The 23,737-nt window shown below is 40.6% G+C and overlaps 1 protein-coding gene across 1 annotated transcript in view; it reads right to left on the reverse strand.

Moving 5' to 3' along the window:
* Positions 1-13,092: 13,092 nt before the first annotated feature.
* Positions 13,093-23,737, reverse strand: part of CstF50 (cleavage stimulation factor subunit 1 Cst50) — a 32,810-nt gene continuing 22,165 nt past the window's right edge. Inside the window, exons 8-9 of the mRNA XM_053778233.2 lie at positions 15,979-16,110; positions 13,093-13,465 (exon numbers count right to left, since the gene is read on the reverse strand). Of these exons, the coding sequence (XP_053634208.2) occupies positions 13,356-13,465; positions 15,979-16,110 (242 nt within the window). The 3' untranslated portion in view covers positions 13,093-13,355. The remainder of the gene's footprint in view (positions 13,466-15,978; positions 16,111-23,737) is intronic.

Consider the following 23,737-nt stretch of genomic DNA (forward strand, 5'->3'; position numbering starts at 1 on the left):
CCTGTAAGCTTGGTTTCTGTGAGAGCTATGATGTCCGGTGATGCTTCTTTGACTCTTTCATGCCACTCCTCCCACTTATTTGTTATTCCATCAGTGTTTGTGTACCATACCTTCAGATTGGTGTGTGTGTGTGTGTGTGTGTGTGTGTGTGTGTGTGTGTGTGTGCCTGTGTCTGTGTCTGTGTCTGTGTCTGTATGTGTATGTGTGTGCTCGTGTGTGTGTTTGCATGTGTATTTGTGTACTCATATGTGTGAGTGCTCGTATTCGTGTGTGTATGTGCACTCGTGTGTGTGTGTACTAACATATTTGAGTGTGTATGTGTGTGTGTACTCGCCTAATTGTACTCAATTGTGGTTGCAGGGGTCGAGACTCAGCTCCTGGCCCCACCTCTTCACTGATCGCTACTAGGTCCTCTCTCTCTCTCTCTCTCTCTCTCTCTCTCTCTCTCTCTCTCTCTCTCTCTGCTTACTGAGCTTTGTCATACCTCGTCTTAAAGCTATGTATTGTTCCTGCCTCCACTACATCACTTGCTAGGCTATTCCACTTCCTGACGACTCTGTGATTGTAATAAAGTTGGTAGAATTACCGACAATATGTAAAGTAAAAGGACACAAATGCAACTAATGTGACATTTCATTGTGGCAACGTTTCGCTCTCCAGGAGCTTTATCAAGCCATTACAAACAATACATGGACACAGAGGGTATATAAAAGCTCAGAGTGAGGTGCAGTACTAGTGAGGCACCATTTAGATGTTCACTAGTGGTAGTAGTAGTAGTAGTAGTAGTAGTAGTAGTAGTAGTAGTAGTAGTAGTAGTAGTAGTAGTAGTAGTAGTAGTAATACAATATGGTAGAGCAATTAATTCGTACATGAGTAAAAGAATATAAAAGCTATTACTAGGGTAACAGAAAAATAGGTTGGACAAATATAGACTGGAAAGAGGCAGCCTGTTTCAGTGTTCACTCTCTGTAATGTGCTTTGTGTAGTATAACAGGAGAGACTATGTGATGGCAGGGTTTACTGTTTTCAGGAGGATTCCTGCTAAGACTTCAGAGATGGTGAAGCTGCCGTTGTTTTGTTTAATGGTATTCGAAACAGCGACCAGTGCTGATTCGAGGCACTTGCGTCTGCGGAAATTAGTTTCTTTAATTACTAATTGGGCGTCTCTGAATTTCATGAGATGATTGGTAGAATTTCGATGTTGTACACAGGCGTTGTTCAAGTTATCGTTCCTACATGCGTAAATGTGTTCATTGAGACGGGTGTCGAGGTATCTTGCTGTTTCACCTACGTAAATCTTGTCACAACCTCCACAGGGTATAGTGTAAACTCCTGCGTTGACTGGTTCGTGGTGCTTGGATTTTGTTCTGGTTAGATCCTTTATGGAAGTGCTAGAAGCGATGGCGACTCTGGTGTTAGCTTGTGAAAGTACTTTTGAAACGTTCAGTGCAACCTGGCTGTTGTGTGACTCTGTGATTGAAGAAATACTTCCTAACATCCCTCTGACTCGTCTGAGTCTTCAGCTTCCAATTGTGACCCCTTGTTTCTTTGTCCCCTCTCTGGAACAACCTGTTTCTGTCATAAGAACATAAGAACATAAGAAAGAAGGAACACTGCAACAGGCCTACTGACCCATGCGGAGCAGGTCCATGTCTCCCCCCGGATTAGACCAATGACCCCCCCTCCGGATTAGCCCAATGACCCACCCAGTCTGTTCACCTCCACTCAAGGAAGGAGCACGGTAACAGACCCAGCAGCACAAGCTAGTCAGGTCCAACTCACACCCACCCACACCCACTCATCTATTTATCTAACCTATTTTTAAAACTACACCTTATCTATTCTACGCAGTATTTTGTATGTCGTTATCATGTCTCCTCTGACCCTCCTGTCCTCCAGTGTCGTCACTCCGATTTCCCTTAACCTTTCTTCGTAGGACATTCCCCTGAGCTCCGGAACTAACCTTGTTGCAAACCTTTGCACTTTCTCTAATTTATTGACGTGCATGACCAGGTGTGGGTTCCAAACTGGTGCTGCATACTCCAGTATGGGCCTGATGTACACAGTGTACAGTGTCTTGAACGATTCCTTACTAATGTATCGGAACACTATTCTCAGGTTTGCCAGGCGCCCTATGCTGCAGCAGTTATCTGGTTGATGTGTGCCTCAGGAGACATGCTCGGTGTTATGGTCACCCCAAAATCTTTCTCCTTGAGCGAGGTTTGCAGTCTTTGGCCACCTAGCCTATACTCTGTCTGCGGTCTTCTTTGCCCTTCCCCGATCTTCATGACTTTGCATTTGGCGGGGTTAAATTCAAGAAGCCAGTTGCTGGACCAGGTGTCCAGCCTGTCCAGGTCTCTTTGAAGTCCTGTATGTGTGTGTGTGTACTCACCTATTTGTGGTTGCAGGGGTCGAGTCTTAGCTCCTGGCCCCTGTGTGTGTGTGTGTGTGTGTGTGACCCAACAATTAATATTTGCACTGATAACTCATTACAGTTGTGGCTGAATGTGGACGTGTGAATTGCTCATTACTCTATAATTTGTTCATGATTTTAGCCATGTATAAAGGTAAGTAAGTAAATTTACTTACATGATTCATTACTGTGGAAATTATTTAATTTCAGAAGCTATAGTGCCTAATAAGTGTTTAATGTGTTGATTTGGGTCAAAATGAATTTGTATTTTGAATGGAACCAGCTGGGTTCCCGCTGCGCCTGCGCAGATGTGCGGGGGGGTGAGGGGTCGAGCTGGGGCACGAGGTGGCGGCAGTGTTTTGAATGGGTGAGGAGGCTGTGAAAACCGGGGATGAGGAAACTGGTGTTCACGGCGGCCTAAGGATTAATATAGGCCTCAATTCATAATAGGAAGTGTCGTGACTGTCCCTAGTGAAGAGTGAGGGAACGTGATTTACGGGACCACCGTAAAAGGGAGGTAAAATCAGTGAATAATGGTTCGACCAGGTGTGACTGGTGCGCGGCCATGGTGTGTGTCCAGGGGAAATACCCGTGAGTTAATCCTTACTCATCGGCCTCAGATCTTAATGGAGTGACCTCTAATGTGTATAATGATTATGAGACGTTAAATCGTCTTGTGAATGGTAATGTAATCAGTGATAATAACATTAAGTTAAGAGAATGCGGGATGTGAAATAGATCGCCCTGCTCCGAGTGAACGAGTGATTATCGTATCGAGGATAGTGAAGTTTTATGGTATCACGACTTCTAAACCGGGACAAACCAACGGATACCTCATCCTGCTGGAATAAGAACCGTGTCGGTGTGGCGGGACGTCGAAATGAGATGGTGAATGGAGGAAATAAGGAGCATCAATCACCCCCAGTTAAGTAACCCTTCTAGTTATAACAGACTGATACTGGCCAGTTAGGTATGTTTTAATTGGATAGGTTAAGGGTGATCCAGCCACATCAAGTGACCACCAGGGAATATCTGGTAAGTGGTGGGATTATGTACAAATGTTTTTCCTTGATGGATGTATCCATGTGTATCCTATCCTCCCCCCTTCATTCAGTTAAACTAATATAATCTATACAGTCCACAATTAATTAATAGCGCCGTGCTTGAGGGTGCTACCCAATTTATACTGGTCTCGGATAGATGTGGACAAGATTGTGAGGGTCGAGGGGCCACCTGTAGTGACCAGAGGTGGTTAAGTTTTCTCACATGTCTACACGGGGTGACTACGGTAAACGATATGGTTGTCTCCCAATGAGATTACTTGTATGTATATAATGTTGAGGTACATACAGGTAAGCACCCTATAAAATTTTCCACAATTACCTTTGTAACTTGTGCGTTCATTACCTTTGTACCTAGTCCAACTATCAAAACTTTGGGGCCCAGTCCCTGGACCCATTATGTACCTCTGTAATCTTTTGACTACCGCCCACAGGATGGGTATGGGGTGCATAATAAACATATTAAAGTAACTAACTAACCCCATGTCACCTTTACGACCAGGTTTACAGGCTTTGATTACCTGAGTGTGTAATAAGTTGAATTAGGCTAAATTAAACTGCGCTTGTTATAATACGGTTAGGTAAATTTTGTAAGGTTCTTTTGATACAAAATTATTAATTTTTATATTAACATAAGTGAAAACATATCTTTAAACGTATTAGAGAAAATTTTAGAAAACATTCCTGTTAACTCTGGGATCAGTCTCAGAGAATCTTTCGACTTTATTATTATTTTCTTCTTATTATTGTTATTTCTGGAGTTGCTGCTGCTGCTATTATCATTATTATATTATTACATTAATGGAGAGCGCTAAACCCATAAGAGTCATACAGCACCAGAGGAATGGTAGGCAGATTCGATCCAAAAAAGGCTAGAGGAGATGCAATTCTTTGGGTCTAGAGACCCAACTTTCCTTGAAGAGATGGTTGGTTAATACCTGTACCTACCTTCTTTGAAGGGATGGTTGACTTATAGCTGCACCTCTTGAAGAAATGATTGATTTTTAGCTGCTAAATGGGAAACATTTCTTGTTTTACAAAGCTATGGGCTTAGAGATAGTCCTCACCTAATTGTACTCACCTAATTGTGGTTGCAGGGGTCGATACTCAGCTCCTGGCCCCGCCTCTTCACTGATCGCTACTAGTTCCTCTCTCACCCTGCTCCATGAGCTTTATTGTGGAGAAATTTTCTCCAGGAGGGGGGTATCAGCCCCCTTCAGCCCCTTTCAGCCCTGAGGGGCCCAGCCCTCTCAGAAGGGGCAAACATCTCGTTTACTGCTACAGCAAGTAATTGATCCCAGATGCAGTACAAGTATACGACGTGGTCAAGCGACCGCTGCTCCTTGCAAGAGTCCAGTGTTGCAAAGTGTAGTTTAATAAGAGACAGTCCATCTCTTACCTTAGCAGGACAACTAAGGAAAATCCTGCTCCCACTTTATTACCATGGTAAAGATAGTGTACATTGTTGTCTGTGCTTAAGACAGCAAGAATCAAACATTCTGCTTTGCTTCATGGAGGAAGTTTGGCAAGGAAGCAAAAAGTACTAGGTCAGCTTTTCCTTTATGTTCGAGGGGCACTTCAGTGGCGTAGGACGCTGTGAGGTCAGATTACTTTTCACCCTACTGGGAGTCACACTGACGCCAGGATAACAACAAAGAACACTGATTCATGCGTTAGTGTGAACAAAGTGTCTCACAAAACACGATAAACACTTACAGAGAAGTGTGATCAGCTTCTTTAGTGACATGGTGTGAATAATTATTGATGAACAGTGTAACACCGAGTGTTGCGATCCAACAGAGTGTAGTGCGACATTCTTCAAAGAACACTATTCTTCAATCAACTCATCGGATATCCGGACATTACTACGGGTCAGATACATATACCCAGGTAAGTGTTCTAACTCGTGATGTACTAATATTGACTGCGCAGTTGAGTCTAAGTTACAAGTTAGTCACTTATCATAGACCCCGGTGATAAGGGGACCTTTTGAGTCCACACAAGTAAGTGTCGTCAGCCATCAGTGTCTGATACTATATGCTGACATAACACCCCCTAGGGTTAATTTATAATCTTACCTAATATACTTATTTCAGCCTGTTAAGAAGTGGATGAGACAGCTTCTCCAGACCTCGTCTGCAGGGACAGCTGTGTGGATGATAGCTGTCTTATCAGCTAAGTACTCCCTATATTTAATCTTTAGCCTTAGCTGGTAAACCATTTCTCAAGTCCTAACCGATATAAGCTGGGAAGATATACTAAGCAACAGACCCAAACTTATGCCTAGAACAGATTAACTCGGTGGCACTCGATGTATGCACAAGGCTTATTCCTCTAAGAAAAAGGAGGAGTAGATGTAAAATAGAAAGAGACAGGCGCTCCCTTTACAGGCGACGGAAAAGAATAACAGAGCGGCTAAAAGAGGTCAATATATCTGAAATGCGCAGGGAGACACTGGTCAGAGAAATAGCAAGCATCGAACTTAAGCTAAAAGAATCCTTTAGGAGTCAGGAATCGCGGGAAGAACTAAAAGCCATAAATGAAATCGAAAGAAACCCAAAGTATTTCTTCTCCTATGCCAAATCAAAATCGAGAACAACGTCCAGTATTGGGCCCCTACTTAAACAAGATGGGTCCTACACAGATGACAACAAGGAAATGAGTGAGCTACTCAAGTCCCAATATGACTCAGTTTTTAGCAAGCCGCTAACCAGACTGGTCACAGACCGGGCCGCGGGGGCGTTGACCCCCGAAACTCTCTCCAGGTAAACTCCATGTATACCTCATCTTAAAGCTATGTATGGTTCCTGCCTCCACTACATCCCTTGCTAGACTATTCCACTTACCTGGAGTTTACCTGGAGAGAGTTCCAGGGGTCAACGCCCCCGCGGCCTGGTCTGTGACCAGGCCTCCTGGTGGATCAGAGCCTGATCAACCAGGCTGTTGCTGCTGGCTGCACGCAAACCAACGTACGAGCCACAGCCCGGCTGATCCGGAACTGACTTTAGGTGCTTGTCCAGTGCCAGCTTGAAGACTGCCAGGGGTCTGTTGGTAATCCCCCTTATGTGTGCTGGGAGGCAGTTGAACAGTCTCGGGCCCCTGACACTTATTGTATGGTCTCTTAACGTGCTAGTGACACCCCTGCTTTTCATTGGGGGGATGGTGCATCGTCTGCCAAGTCTTTTGCTTTTCGTATGAAGAAATTCTTCCTAACATCCCTTTGACTCATCTGAGTCTTCAACTTCCAATTGTGACCCCTTGTTTCTGTGTCCCCTCTCTGGAACATCCCGTCTTTGTCCACCTTGTCTATTCCACGCAGTATTTTGTATGTCGTTATCATGTCTCCCCTGACCCTCCTGTCCTCCAGTTTCGTCAGGTGGATTTCCCTTAACCTTTCTTCATAGGACATTCCCATTAGCTCTGGAACTAGCCTTGTTGCAAACCTTTGCACTTTCTCTAATTTCTTGATGTGCTTGACCAGGTGTGGGTTCCAAACTGGTGCTGCATACTCCAGTATGGGCCTGACGTACACAGTGTACAGTATCAGAACGCTTTTCTCAGGTTTGCCAGGCACCCATTGTTACAAAAAATGCAATATCTATTAATGATAGAGATCTCCAGTGAATTCTAGAAAGGACTGCCCTTCAAGCATCCAGCCTGTTACTGGGTTTTTGTAACAAGTAGTCAGTATCCTGGTCCAATTATCCATTAGAATTTAGTAAGATTCAATAGTGCTTCAGGATTACAACTGGTAGGCTACTAACTAAAGAAATTAAAATTTAATAAGTTTATTAATAACAATAAAGTTGTCTAGGCGTATAAGTTCAAAGTAAATTATAGTAATCAATTGAATATAATATAGGATACAAGTTCCTACACTTCTCCCGTGTACAGTAGTATTGTGCTGAAGGCACATATCACATCATTATGGCTTTTAAGTACCGTCTGGTACATTGTTAGCATTTAATAACATAATACAAATATATACAAGTAAGTTTGTGTGTATGTGTGTAAGTGCTCTAAGTAGTTCGCTATGTCTCAATATTCGACTAGACTTAACCAGTGACTGACTAAAAGTCCTCACATAAACTAACTTCTTGACCAACCTGGCAATCAGAACAGCTTGCTAGAACAATAAAGCAACTGTTAAACCGAACAGCAATATAACAAGCAACAGCAACACAGAATCAGGAACAAGGAGATAATATAATGACACTAGGTAGGGACCATCTGCAGATCCTCCACAAAAGTCAAAAAACTCCCATACTACTGAATCTAAGTTCAGCATTAGAAAATCCCCAACTGTGACAGTACACAGATACCAGTACAAATTAGGTCAGAAGCTACAGCTCAGGACCTGAGTTTCTCAGAGTGTCTATGCAACACACAACCTCAGTACAACGTCAAAAATCACTAAGTCTAGGCTATGTTCTGAGAACAGAGTTACACAGAACTAACAAGAAAGCAACAGAGACGATCTTCCAACAAGGGCCAGCAAGGGAGCTGGAGAGGCACGCCTTGTTGGAAGGCACGTCAAACAAACAAGAAAGCGCAGGCCAGGCAGACACTCACTCCTGGTGAGGTGTGATCACCCCACCCTGATCACGTGACTCTCCGTGGACTGCTGCTGCCCAGCAACACAGAAGCCGGCAGCAAAACAAGCGGAGTGAAAACTACAGTAGTTAGACAATGCTGTCAGCTACTTAACACTCGAACTATGATTATTATTATTATTATTATAATCAAGGGGGAAGCGCTAAACCCGGAGGATTATACAGCGCCTGGGGGGGGGGGGATGTGGAAGGCATTCAGGCTTAATTCGGGGAACTGGAGCACAGATCCAATTCCCTAAATCAAGAGCCCCTCACCAACATCAAGGAACCTTCCTTGAGGGGACTCGAACTATGAGCACTGAATAATATATAAATGTTAAATCCAACCTAATATAACTAAGTCAAATAATAACATAAAGCAATATATTTACGATTTAGCTAATATCGCAAATATAAGCAATAAAAAATTATATGAACAGGTAATATACATTATATACATTGTGACCCATTCAGGGGTCGCAATACCCATATGCTGCAGTAGTTATCTGCAACATATTGGCGCTTCCGGAGACGTGCTCGGTGTTATGCTCACCCCAAGATCTTTCTCCTTGAGCGAGGTTTGCAGTCTTTGGCCACCTAGCCTATACTCCGTCTGCGGTTTTCTTTGCCCTTCCCCGATCTTCATATGTACAGATCTTTGCCCAAAGTGCTGTGCAGCTTATGAGTCAATGCCAAGATGCCTATCGTTAACAGTTACCAACATATATATAATAAAACAAGTAATGAATAATAGTTATAGCTTTATTTTAGTAATGGCTAATTGTGATACCCATATATTGGCACATTCAAATAAGATGGGGCACATTAATAGAACACGGATTGTTTTGTTATTATCATTATTATTAGGTGAAGCATTAACCAAACAGGGATCATACAGAGCCTAGTGAATGGGAGGCAATAGGGTTCGAGTCAAGGAAGGTTGGAGCAGGTTCAGTATCTTTGATCAAGAGTGCCTGACCTGCATCAAGGAAGACTGCAAAAAGCTGGTTATATTGCAGATAAGCAGTGTTGATGCTGTGGTTGTGCATATGTGTGGGATCCCCAGCAGAGATCTCTCTCCTCTTGAAGAAATTGTCACCCCGTGACCCCACCCAGCCATGGATCCTCAGCACCTTTGAAGCTCCACCCAGAGCCAACAGCATCCATCACACCGGCTACAGAACCCTCAATGGCATCTTCAACTGCACAATGTTTTACCGCAGAGATGCGGATGTTGTGGTCCCTCACGGGTTCATCGTCCGTCGAGATGAAGCCAAGCTTCTGCCTAAGTCGTGGCATGTACCCCCTTTACAATACCCAGGCAACTTTCACACACGTCATATGATCTATTTTAGACTTCTGACTTTATAGTAAATATTTACTCTTGCATTAGCTATAAGGGGAAGGTAAGTGAGGAATTCTTGCGTTGTGAGTCTTACATGAGATATCATTACTGGCAAACATGGCAACTGTCATAGAGGAACATATTTCTGCAGGTGATGGAAGTGATGATAGCTTCCAGACCTTTAAAAGTAAACGAAAGAGAAAAAGTGAGAAAGGGCTAGAGCGCCGACGTAGTCAGGCTCACTTGACTCGTAGGCAATGTGAAACTAAACATCCTTGGTGCACACAGGCTGCAAAAAGTCTTTCTTCAAAGGAAGAATGTGTTAAGCTGAACTTCCCTTACAACACCCTGCTGCCTGCTAAGTGTGCATGGCTAATGGAAGCAGTAAAGAAACATCCTAAGGCAAGGATACAGTTTAGAAATAACTCACACAACTTTGTGTTTGTGGAACAGAATGAAGAATTGATCAGTGATCTACTTAATACACCTTATGGGGGTATTAAGCTGCTCTGCCCTCCATCAGACACTCACCACTTTAAAAAATGGGTCAGTATCATAATCTTTGGATACCCTCTTTAAATGAACCCATCCCATCTGACTCTTAAGTGAGCATATCATCAAGCCTAAAAGACTTAAAGGACGATCCCAAATTATTGCCAGTTTGGTAGGCCCTATGCCCCTTTCCCGAAATATCTGGGTACCTGGTTTACGTTTCCTAAACATCGAAGTGTACCTACCCCCTAAACGTAGGTGTTACAAATGCCAGCACTATGGCCATGTTGCAGTAGCCTGTGAAATACTACATTCTTGGTGTGGTAAGTGTGCTGGGAAACATTCCACTAGAGAATGCACAGTAGGCCTTGACAGCCAAAAATTTAAGTGTATTAACTGTAAAAAAGTTGGGGTTACAGTTTCCCATAAGGACTACAGTCAGAACCCAAACAACCTTCTACGTAAGCCTGATAACAGTCCTTTAATGGTAACTGAGGATGAGGCCATCCAGTCTACCACAGCCAGATCTGAGACTGAATCTCTGCAAAGTGTGGAAGAACCCAACCTCCCTGTAAAGGATGCTGGTGATACCAGAATGCCATCACTCATACCAGTTGTGGAGGAGCTAGCCATCCCTGCTAACACATGTAGAACTACTGATCTGCCACCACCTATACATACACCTACACCTGAATATGGGGATGAGCATGTCTTTCCCAATACACACATCTACAACAGTCAGACAAACACCACACTTGTAACCCCCCTGGAAGCTGGAGATAAGTCAGATGCACAGGACCTACCTACAATGAATGATGAGACAGTCTTGCCACAGGCATCATCAGAGAACACTAATGTAATCATGGTACCTGTTAAAGTGATAGGTGTTACAGAAAGAATTACCTCAGAAGTGCCATCCACTGGAGAGGCATTGGATTCGCCTGACCTTAATAAATATATGTAGTCAGGATGATGCTCTTGAGTACGTTGATCATGTAAAAAGTGGAGCAATCTCTGTTCAGTTTCAAGCAATTTGTAAGAAAGAAGCCCATGACTCATGGCTTCAAGACTTGCCTTGGAACTGGCTGCCAAGATGCCAAAAAATGCTTAAAGCAAAAGGTTCTGAAGATAAAGACGTACAAACTATGCTATTTGCTCTTAAGTGTCTGCACACTGTAGGCAGAGCACAATAGTCTTACCATCTTATGAGCAAGAGATTGTAATAACTCACTACAATGGATACATTACAGATCTTTTCATGGAACATTGCTTCCATCAGGAAGTGGTTGCCTGACTTACATCATATTAGTGCAACCAAGAATATTGATGTCATCTGTTTGCAGGAATGTAGACTGAGAGATGGAGCACCTCCACCAAAGTTGCCTGGATATGCAGCTTATAACTTAAGGTCAACCAACTGTTGTGTGATGTATGTCAGAAAGAACTTGCCACATTCACTCCTTGCCCTGCAGAGTCGAGTAAACATGCAGTATCATAGTGTCAAAATATATGCAGGCGATTTTTCCCTAAACATTTTTAATTTCTATGCCCCAGCAAACCAGCTTCGACCTGATGCTTTACCAGATCGCATCAATAGCGAACCTACCCTCATTCTTGGAGACTTTAATGCCAGACATAAGAATATTGGTGGGTCTATGACAAACACCAATGGAACTAAACTAGAGAAATTGCTAAATGAGCATGATAATGTTCGAATTGTGGGCACTACTGAGCATGCTTATATACGTGGCATACTAGATCTGTGCCTTGGATTTAATACATCATATACGATGCATGACTCTGTCATAGTGATGATCTTCTATGTGATCACTTCCCAAGACTCACAACTGTCAATCTTGATTACATCTCCAGTAATCAAGGAGTTAAATACAGAAGGAGGAAACTTATTCTCAACCCAGAGCACAGAGACAACTTTATTAACCACTTGGATCAATGGTATAAGAATTACCAGCCCAGTGACACACAACAATTCAACAATGATTTAGTTGCCACTATTGAGACTGTCCTCACAGATCAAGTGGGCAGGAAAAGAAAACATAGACCTTCCACTAGAGGTGACAATAAAAACCAATGTAAATACTATAATGATCCAGAGCTACGCAATCTAACACATTCAGCTAGGAGGATTGGTAAAGCGTACCGTGAATGTAAACCCCCAGACCTGCTCAGAACGTTCCAAGCTGCACTAACAAATGCAAGGAATAGAAAGCAAGAACTTAGGCAACAGGAATGGGAACAATTTGTTAGTGGATTAAATAGGTCCACCCCTTTAAGTTTGGCTTGGAAAGGTATAAATATAAATAACCAGGAAAAAGATTGGCAATGTTGCTCATCCCTTTCCTCTTGAAAAAGCAAATGACCTCATAAATGACTGGTCCAAAACATCCAGGCATGAAAACCTTCCATCTCATATTAAAACAAATTTAGAGAATGCTTCTGAAGAAATGTTGAAAATGATTAATTTTACGAGTCCCTCAGCCTGGAGTCGACTCCAGACTGAGGGACTGATTACCTCAAACTCCTCCTCTCCTTACGCCTTTCTACTTTGTATTGGACTGAAGAAGCCACTGTGTGGCGAAACAATTCCTGAATAAAGATTCCCATATGTTGCATAAGTGTCTCAATCTTCAACTTGTCGGTTTTTCAAACCATTCATCACAACTGTCAGACACTGCAGCATCATGGGATCTTGTTACAAAGAATTCTTCAACACTTGTCCAACCTTTGGACGAAGACCTACTTCGACTCGTGGATGGTACCACTATGACCTACCTCCTCCTGCTTCGCCTCACCTCACTACAGTATATAAGCCACCTCTACAGCCCTATGCTGTACATTCTACAAGATTGATGGACTGAACACATCGACTCCAGGCTGAGGGACTGATTACCTCAAACTCCTCCTCTCCTTACGCTTTTCTACTTTGTATTGGACTGATGAAGCCACTGTGTGGCGAAACGTTTCCTGAATAAAGATTCCCATATGTTGCATAAGTGTCTCAATCTTCACAATAGCCTGTTGATGTCCTAGCCCTCATCAGTCAAAACCTCCTTTATTCCCATCCCTCCAACCTATTCTGGGAACCCTACCTCATAATTATATGAACAATGTGTTACAATATGTAACATAATATAATACAATGGAAAAGAGGGTAATAATACTACAGTCAAGAATTGGGATTATTTATGGTTTAAAAAATTATCCCTGTTGTTACAAGTACAGTACTTGGATGTATTTACTTAATGAGAAATTTACAAATAAATGTATGTTTTTAATTAAAGCAGTACATTTTTCTTTTTCAAATGAACACAAGACATACTACAATTAAAGTACTTATTACAACCATCACTGTCAAGCAGGGCAATTACTCAAGTTATAAAATTGGCTTCTTTTTATTTTATCATGTCTTATAAAAGTACAATGCAAACTTATTAATGGACATTTCTTCGGTACCAAAACCGTGCCCGATAGTCATCAGAGCACGTGATGAAAGCTGGAGAGCATGGAGAATGAACCATGTGCCTTACAGGCCCATTATGACCTGAAAAAAAAAGCAAAATTAGTACATAAAAATAATGAATCCTTTTGTAAAAGCTTTTACTCCTGAGTATTCATGTACAGCCTCTCCTCACTTAATGATGGGGTTCCATTCCTAAAAGTAGGTCGTTAAGTGAGGAGCAAACTACTGGTAGTGGGTTTGTGTCAACCATCTTTAAATATTTTTTTTAATGTCACCTTTGTACTATTTATAACATTTCTGGAATATTTTTAAATGTTTATACAGTAGTGTACTGTATACATACTGTAATAAACAGAATAGAGGAAATCAGTTCTAATATACATTATCTAGGTTTACATACTGGTTGGAGAGCTGGTCATAAGTCTGACTGGTTGGTAAACAAGCACATTGTGAATGAGGAGAGGCTGTATGTAGATGGTGAAATGCTAAAAAAAAAAATTTCACACCATATGTCAGACCATAAAAAAAAAAAAAAAAAAAGATAACATATCATTTTTTAACACTGGTTGTCTCCCAACAAGGTACAGTGACCTGATAAAGAAGAAAACACCTTCACTGTCACTCATTCAATCACTGTCTTAGCAGAAGGGAGTTGGCATGACAGTTCAGATGACCCTCTAAATCTCAACATCCCCACTCCTCCTTCAGAATGTAGGCACTGTCCTTCCGACCTCCAAGATTCAAGACGTGCAAACAGGTTTCCCTTCATAAATGTTACTTTTCTCACACTCTAACACTTTGTCAAATCATAAAAACCACTTGCCTCTATTCCTATCTAACATGATCACACAAGCCTGTCGATGTCCTAGCCCCTAGCACTCAAAACTTCCTTTACCCTCTCCCTCCAATTTTTCTTATGATGACCCATACCCCTCCTTCCCTCAACCCCAGATTTATATGCCCTCCTTGTCACCTTATTTCTCCACCCCTCTCTAAATATCCAACTCACCTCAATAACCCTTACTCAGCCCTCTAAATAAATACTTTTGTTAACTCCACATCTAATCTCCAAGCTCCAAATTCTCTGCATATTATTCACACCACTCATTGCCCTCAAACAGAGCATCTCTACCTCCTCTGGCCTCCTCTCTGCTGCAACATTCAAAATCCAGGCTTCACATCCATACAACAGTGTTGGTATCATTATATTCTGGTACATTCTCCATTTTTGCCTCCAGGGATAAAGTTCTTTGTCTCTGCAGATGCTACAATGCAGCACATACTTTTTTCCCTTCATCAATTATATGGTTCACTTCATCTTTCAGAGGACCATATGCTGACAAGTTCCTTCCCAAATATAAAAGGAATCAAAAGACATGCTACAAAATGGTTCTGTTTTAAAAGACATGAATTTGGAAAATAGACAGAAAAGACTGAAAATGCCATCACTGAAACATATGAAAAGACGAAGTATAATAAGTACAAACAGTATCATAAAAGGAAAAGAAATTAAGAACTTTGAGCACAAGGATGCCACAACTTTAAATTAAGAAAAACAGTGCAGAAAGAACACACATTTTTTTAATTAGAAACAAGTGTGGTAAACACTTGATTGTAATACCAATGAACACCATTAGTACATGCTCTTTTACTCCAGATACTTACAATTTACTGATAAATCTTTTATTCAAGATAGTAAAATGCAAACTAAATATTAAAGGCAAAACACAAGGAATTAAGGAAAGTAGCAATAACAGTGAGGTGGAGATAATGTATGAAATATTAATGTGAAGTTCCAGAATATGTTTACAGAAGAGGGCACATTACAAGCAGTGAATTTAAGCAACAAAGAGGTGAAATGGAGGACACTTAAATATTCATGAGGAAGTACAGAAACTACTACCAGATGTTGGAAAGAAAAAAGCAATAGGTCCAAATGTTTTGCATTTTAAAAACCCTTGCAGAATTAAGTTATCAAAGCTAGAAAAAAAAAAAAATTGCTTCATTATGAGAAGGTAAACTAGCAAATAGAAAATGGCACACACTATACCAATATTAAGAAATACAGGTCTCAAGGCCTCTCTCTCTGACAAGTGTTACTGTAAGAATATTGGAAAAAGCCATTAAAGAAAAATGGATAAAAACCTAGAAAGTTTCTTAACAGATGGAAAACAGTATACTGGGATACAAGAGGTGGTGACAAGTGCTAAAAATGCCTGAAAATTTTTAAAAAATGATAAGATACATTAAATACTGAAAATGGGACACCACAAGTACTGCTCTACTCCTACAGCAACAGATAGATAATTATTCACTGATTAAGTAGATTTAACTCAGTTTTAGACTGGGCTGCAAGAGCAGATAAACCCTTGAAATGAGTCACAGGTATACTAAGGTTTGTAGAAAGCTTGCAAACAAACAGAAAACTACTTTCATATTAAAGGACCTACATGAACTAAATAAATGGTCAAAAAAATTATCAAATGCTATTTATTATACGGTAGCAAAATGCCAGACTCTGCATGCAGAATACAACACACACACACGTAGTTAAATAATAGATGAATGGCGTATACACTATCCCAGTTTCTTACCAAGGGAGAGCAAGTTTTTCCGCTGAGCATTGCGAGCATCCCAGGCACATAATGATGTAGTTGCCTCATCAGGAAACATCACAAAATCTTCTGTATGGTTGAACATTGCATGGGCACTATGCTCCTGACGACCTATTCAGTGATAAATAATTTATTATTATATAGTGATTTTCCCCCCCATCTGGGAATTCCCTTTTCTTGAGAGGTTTTTATGCAATGATATTGAAAAATCAGGCCCTATCAAACCTCTCCCTAATTAAAAAGAAATCAAATTCAATATATCTCAAAGGAAATAGCAGGAAAAAACAACAAACTAACACTATTTCAAGCAAATACCTCAAAGAACTTCACAGATGACCATAAAAACCTGTCAAATAGTATTTAACCCTTTCAGGGTCCAAAAGCCAAATTTCAAAGTGCACACCAGTGTCCAAGAATTTTCAAAAAATAATTTTGTTATTTTTTCTTATGAAATGGTAGAGAATCTTTTTCTGAAGGTAATAAAACAAAAAGTACGAAATTTGATGGAAAATTGACGAAATTATGCTCTCGCGAATTTTGACGTGTCGGCGATATTTACACATCGGTGATTTTGCCGCCTTTGACTCCCATTTTAGGCCAATTATATTACTCCAGTCGACCAAATTCTTAGCCATTTCACTAGTATTACTTCTATTCTATCGATTGAGCACAAGAAATCGCCCAGTCAACTGTTTCAACTACAAAATAAAGTGATCGGAAATTGGTAATTTGGCCAATTTAATGCAAAGTTCAAAATATTCAAATTTCAAAATTGGGTCCAGAATAAACAATGCAGGGATTCCTGGCACTAAACTAACATTTCCTCTGTTTTCAGGCTTTACCAATGAATTCCATTTTGGTTTTTTATTCACATAATGAATTTTTATTCAAACCAAAAAATAGGAGATTTACTGTTATGCAATACTGTAGTAATTGTATAAATAATATCACCACGTTTGTGAACATATATTAGACCCACCAGCTGGCGTGTATTAGACGTGTGGAATCATTTGTTTACTCTTGAACATCGGCAAAACTTTAACATATTTGCTATTTTGAACTCAGTTTCAACCCATTTCCATTATTAAAACCAATCAAAATCATGTCTATTTCTGTAATATATCTTCCATTCTATCAAATGAGACCAAGAAATCGCAAATACAGCTATAAAAAACATACAAAAAAACACTGCAAAGTCGCTGTTTTAATCGAAAATTACAGTCTCAGTTTTTTTCTCTCATTATGCACTGTGTGCTGCAGGATTTGTTTTTGTGGTGCACACATACCACATAGATGTATTCTCTCATATCTAGGCCCAAATTTACCACTCACAGCTTATCAGAGTGAGCTGAGCTCATGGCGTAGATATACGGTTTGGACCCTCAACGTATAGCCGTAGATCTATGGCACGGACCCTCAAAGGGTTAATACCTTAGCAACATGCAACACTGCATACAGAACACAATACCTGGAGAGAGATCCACCATGAGGCCTGGTCTGTGACCAGGCCTCATGGTGGATCAAGGCCTGATCAACCGGGCTGTTACTGCTGGTCGCACGTAATCCAACATACGAACCACAACCTGGCTGGTAAGGTACAGGAAGGCCCCGCTTTACGGCGTTTCACTTTACGGCGTTCCGCTAATACGGACATTTCAAATTATGACCAAAACTCACTATACGGCTCCCCCCACCTGACTTTCTAATACGGTCACCGTGCCCCACCCTGTTTGTTTACATTCTCCATGAGCTCAGTAAGCACTAAGTCTCTCCATTTTGTCTGGAAACTCCAAAATTTCAAATGTTTTTAAAAGTTATTTCATATTTTATATATACTCTGATAATTATACTTATGTATACCTGTACCTAAATAAACTTACATACATCAAGTCATTTAAATGTCGTATATTACGTTAATATACACATTTTCATTAATCCATCCATGATATTTTTTTCAAAATTATATAATAAACACGATGCATAACATATAAATAAGGTAAATACACCCCACAGTAGAATAAATAAACATAAATGTGAGCTGTGTAGCAGACGACTTCCACAAGTGGTGATAATAACAATACTGAGTCTCATTAAATGTCGTATATTACGTTAATATACACATTTTCATTAATCCAGCCATGATATTTTTTTCAAAATTATATAATAAACACTATACATAACATATAAATAAGATAAATACACCCCACAGTAGAATAAATAAACATAAATGTGATCTCTGGTAGCAGACGACTTCCACAAGTGACGCCATAATAACAATAGTCACGGAGTCTCATTAAATGTCGTATATTACGGTAATATACACATTTTCATTAATCCATCCATGATATTTTTTTCAAAATTATATAATAAACACGATGCATAACATATAAATAAGATAAATACACCCCACAATAGAATAAATAAACATAAATATAAGATGTGGGAGCCACATAACTTGTACAAGTGACGCCAAGAATAACATTTTCTCTAATCTAACATAAGAGTAAATGTGTTACTGGGGGTAACTGTAGAAAATTATTCCTTTCGTATGTATGTAAGTAAGTTTATTCAGGTATACACAAATACAGTTACATAGATTATCATACATAACAACATACGTGTAGAGAACCTAGGATAACCCAAAAAAGTCAGTGTGACTTATTTCCATTGCCTTCACTCAGAGCTTCATTTCTTCTCAAAATGATGTTACATGAGAATGGGAGTGTTCTTCTTTATTAATTCTACCGTATCAATGTAGAGACAACCTGTACACAATGTAACTTGTACACAAACCAGACGTGTACACTTCGTTTGTTTACAAAACTTACCTTCGCCTGGTTTGTTTACATAACTGCGCCTGCCCCCTCTCATGTATTCATTCTTTCTCTCTCTCATTTATTCGTTTTATCTCATTTACTTACTCCTGACCCTACATTAAGACTACAAATATTTTAAGGTAAGTAATGAGTGAACTGTATATACATTTTATCGCTCTGGGATGCTTAAATATCATAGAATAGTATGTGTGGGTGGGGTGGCCTGGTGAGGCTATTACAATACATACCACACTTGATTTCTTACAATAAATACTACTTGTCTCACCCTAGATTAAGACTATAAATATTTTAAGGTAAGTAATGAGTGCACTATGTGTGTATTGTACCTTTTTATTGTTTTTTGATGCCTGGTTCTATTGCTAACTTAATATATGTTAGTGTAAACTTGTTATCTAGTGTTTGTATGCATTTATAAGTGGAAAAAAAGGGTGTTCCACTTTACGGCGATTTCCGCTTTACGGCGGTAGCCTGGAACCTAACCCGCCGTATAAGTGGGGCCTTCCTGTACTGACTTTAGGTGCCTGTCCAGTGCTTGCTTGAAGACAGCCAGGGGTCTATTGGTAATCCCCCTGATGTATGCTGGGAGGCAGTTGAACAGTCTTGGGCCCCTGACACTTACTGTGGTGTCTCTTATCATGCTAGTGGCACCCCTGCTTTTCATTGGGGGGATGTTGCACTGTCTGCCGAGCCTTTTGCTTTCGTAGGAAGTGATTTTCGTGTGCAAGTTTGGTACTAGTCTCTCTAGGATTTTCCAAGTGTACATCTCACTGACACTTTCATAATATTACTTTGTTATTGTGAAAATAGTTAACAACCTAAACACAAATCCTTTTTTTTCCAGCTGCACCAGTAGAAATAACCATAAAAACTGTGAATGATTATTTGTGCCAATGAAGGAGCAAAAAAAAAAAAAAACGCTGTAACCACACATTATAAATCCTTTGTGACTCCTTACTGTGACAATGGTATTCAAGCATAGTAATCATCACTGGCAAAGTTCTCTGTATGCGACAAAAACTGCCTCAAAACTAAATAACCGTGAATACCAGGATAAGTTAAGGACCTGAGTGCTGACATCTTTTCAAACAAGCACAAGAGGGCAACTTTTATTAGAGACATATAAAATAATGAATATTTAAATCATCCTTGGAGATGTACATACAAAATTTACCAGCTCAAAAAAGGTTTCACAGCTTATAAACAATTGGTTCAGGGCAGGATTTTATTGCAAACTAAGCAGAATGATGAGTCTATTCTGTTTCTTATCTGTTTCCAATAAAGAAAACTTAATTGCAACTTAGATATTTTTATTAATATTTCTGTAGAATCCATTTCATCTTCAAGGGTTTAATGTGCATACTTTCATTTCAAATAAGCATCTGAATCTTAATGTGTAAGAATCCCTGTACTTCAATTCGTGTTTCCATTCGAAAGGACAGAAAACCCTGCACAGTAAACCCTCAAGTTAACAACATAATATGCCATGGTGGCTAGAAATGAGATTGTTTTGCTGTGATTGTAACCAGAAGACTTTGGCCATTATTTCCAACCAGCCGATTTTATCCTAAATTTCCAGAGTACGGTACATTAAATTCAGGGTTTACTGTGGTTTGTTTTGGCATTTTGGAGGAAGTACTATAATCATGTATAAACCTGGAAACTCAGGAATAGAAAAGGGCCTAAAAATTGCTATAGAGTTTCACAAAAAAGCGGGACAGGCATATAGGTGACTACTACCCAGTGGCATGAGAACTAATGACAGGGAAGGTGAGAAATATTGAGGTTGGGTGCAAAGAAATGCAGGGACTAATGAGCTCCATTTCTTTAGATCACGACACCATCAGAAGACGAGTCCTTCTCTCAGATCTGCCCACATTCTGCATTCAACATTCAAACAATTAATTAAAGCTTTCATCAAGACAATTGCTCAATTATTATCATTACATTCATAGGGAAGTACTAAACCCACATTCATGGGGAAGTACTAAACCCATAGGGGTTATGCAGCATATGAAGGGAAATGGAAAGCATTGCGACTCATTTCAGAGAATTAGAGCACAGATTCAATTCCTTAGAACAAGAGCCGCTCATCAGCATCAAGGAACCTCCCTTGAAGGGAAACAATTACTCAAAAATATGGAATTATAACATCAATTTAAAACACTACAATAGGGAATCATTCTATTTTTCAAACTTATTTCTTGACTTGTAGTCTTAAATTGTTTTTGTTGTTTTAATTTGTTAAGGCCTATTTTCACACACTGGACATCTGCCTAGAAATGATGAGCCAAAACACAAGAAAATACATTCACCGTCACTCATTCAATAGCTATCTTGTCAGAAGTGCACAAGCTTCACAATTCAAATGACCCTCCAAATTACAACGTCCCCACCCCTCTTCAGAATACAGGTATTGTACACCCCACCCATCCTTCAGAGTGCAGGCACTCTACATCCCACTCATCTAACCATTTTCTTACATACATTTTGCATGTGAAAAATGTAGTGAGATATTCCAAGTGTGTTTCCTTATAAAATTTACTGTCAATACACAATATCTGTAAACACAACAGCAATCAAATCAATTATCAAAAAGTGTAATTTTGTATCATATTTATAAATTACCTAGGTAGTAGGTTGGTAAACAGCAAGTGCCCAGGGAGGTACTACCATCCTGCCAAGTGAGTGTACAACGAAAACCTGTAATTGTTTTACATGATGGTAGGATTGCTGGTGTCTTTTGTCTGTCTCATAAACATGCAAGATTTCATGTATGTCTTGCTACTTCTACTTGCACTTAGGTCACACTACACATACATATACAAGCATATATATACACACCCCTCTGGGTATTCTATTTTCTTTCTAGTTCTTGTTCTTGTTTATTTCCTCTTATCTCCATGGGGAAGTGCCTGAATTCTTCCTCCGTAAGCCATGCGTGTTGTAAGAGGCGACTAAAATGCCGGGAGCAAGGGGCTAATAACCCCTTCTCCCGTATAAATTACTAAATTTAAGAGAAACTTTCGTTTTTCTTTTTGGGCCACCCTGCCTTGGTGGGATACAGCCGGTGTGTTGAATGAAAGAAAGATTTATAAATTACAAAGAAAACCTACAATTTGAATAATAAAAGTGCTGTATACTAAAGCTGGATACCACTTCAAGGGAGCCTCCTTGTCGTGGTGAAGAGGCTCTTAGTCTGAGGAATTAGACCTTTTGGTCTCCTTCATCAGACTGAGCCTAATTGCCCCCCTACCCTATCCCATCCTCCCTTTTTCCCTTTCCTCCTCCTCCTCCTCCTCCCTACCCCTCCCCTATTCCCTTTATCTTTTTTCGGCCATTGAGATTATTCCCACAGGCAATCTAGTTCCTAGGTAGGGGGAAGGGTGCCGTAGTCCATCCCATTCTGTTGAGGTTCTTGGCGGTGGTGTAGTTTGCTGTGGAATCTGGATCGCCTGGGGATGTCCAATCCCTCTCCGGTCTCCCGGGGGGTGGTTTTGGGTGTCTTTCGGGTGACGGGTATATCTCTGGAGGCTGCCTTTCAGATTCTAGGGGTGGTGGCCAAAGGAGGTATGCTTTGTGGCAGGTATCTGGCCCCCCTCTCTTTTGTCCACCGAGTTGGCTCGGCGGATGTGAGGTTGATATCCCGGATTGCTGGTTTGCTGGCATGAAGGGTAGGATATGGCACGAATTCCATGCTGCATCTGCACTACTGGTGGTGCTGAGGTCCTCTTGGGCATGGAGGGAGATTTACAACCCTTTCATTCCTCCTAGGAGCTATTCCTCCTCGTTCCCCACTTTTTTTATTCTTTTTTTTATTTTTATTTTTATGACCACTCTTTGGACACTTCTAATGCCCCTGTACCTCTTGCTGGTGCTGTTTCATCACCCGCTTCAGGTACCGGGGTTTCGACTGACTCCTTCGATTTGTTTGACCTCCGCTCTCCTTTGACTATGCTTCCGGCCTCTCCCTCTACGGTGCGGCAATTTTCATATCGCCAGCCCGTCCAACGTCGGACCAACTCCAGTCCCACTCCTAAATGCCAACGACAATTGCCAGACAAGACTGACACGTCATGCACTCCTTTTCCACGCTCAGTTTCGGAATGCACGATGGACTAAATTCTTTACTTTACGACTGGCTTCCTCTATTGCCTATCTTTCCAGCCACAGTATTGGCAAGGCGCTCCTATGCCATGTTGGCAGAGATATATCCTTTTATGCTCTCAAAAGTGGTACATGCATCATCACTGTCCAGAATGCTACCCAAGCTCATGATCTTTCTCTTCTTTCACATATCGATACTATTCCTGTCACTATCGAAAAACATCATTCCCTCAATTCTTGTAGTGGTACTGTCATTCTGTCCCATACCCTAGTCCAACAGAATTTCCAGACATGTGGCGATGACATTCTTGAACAGCTGGAACTTCAAGATCTCCCAATCCTCAAAGTAGACACTTATGTCCTCCCTGCCTACGGGCGGAGACAATACCCTTGCAATGCAGCTCGATTAACATTCGACAGCCGTGAACTCCCATCCTCTGTTTATGTAGCAGGACATCGTTTAGAAGTTCGAAAGGTGATCCCTACACTGCAACAGTGTAGAAATTGCTGGCAATTTGGTCACCCAGCAAAATATTGCAGATCTATAGCTGAATGCCCAGTCTGTGGTGCCGATGACCATTCTAATACATCTTGTAGTCGACCTCCCTCTTGCCTTAATTGTCATGAGGTTCATCCTTCTTATTCTCGCCACTGCCAAGTCTACTTAAATGAGCGAAAAATCCATTACCTCAAAAAGGCACAAGGTTTCCCCTATGCTATGGCAGTTTCTCATCTACACCTCCAAGGGAGACTACCCTGTCTTTCTTATTCTCGTGTTTCTAAACATCCCCCCAACT

This window comes from Cherax quadricarinatus, chromosome 22, assembly GCF_038502225.1.
Source record: "Cherax quadricarinatus isolate ZL_2023a chromosome 22, ASM3850222v1, whole genome shotgun sequence".
Classification (NCBI taxonomy): domain Eukaryota; kingdom Metazoa; phylum Arthropoda; class Malacostraca; order Decapoda; family Parastacidae; genus Cherax; species Cherax quadricarinatus.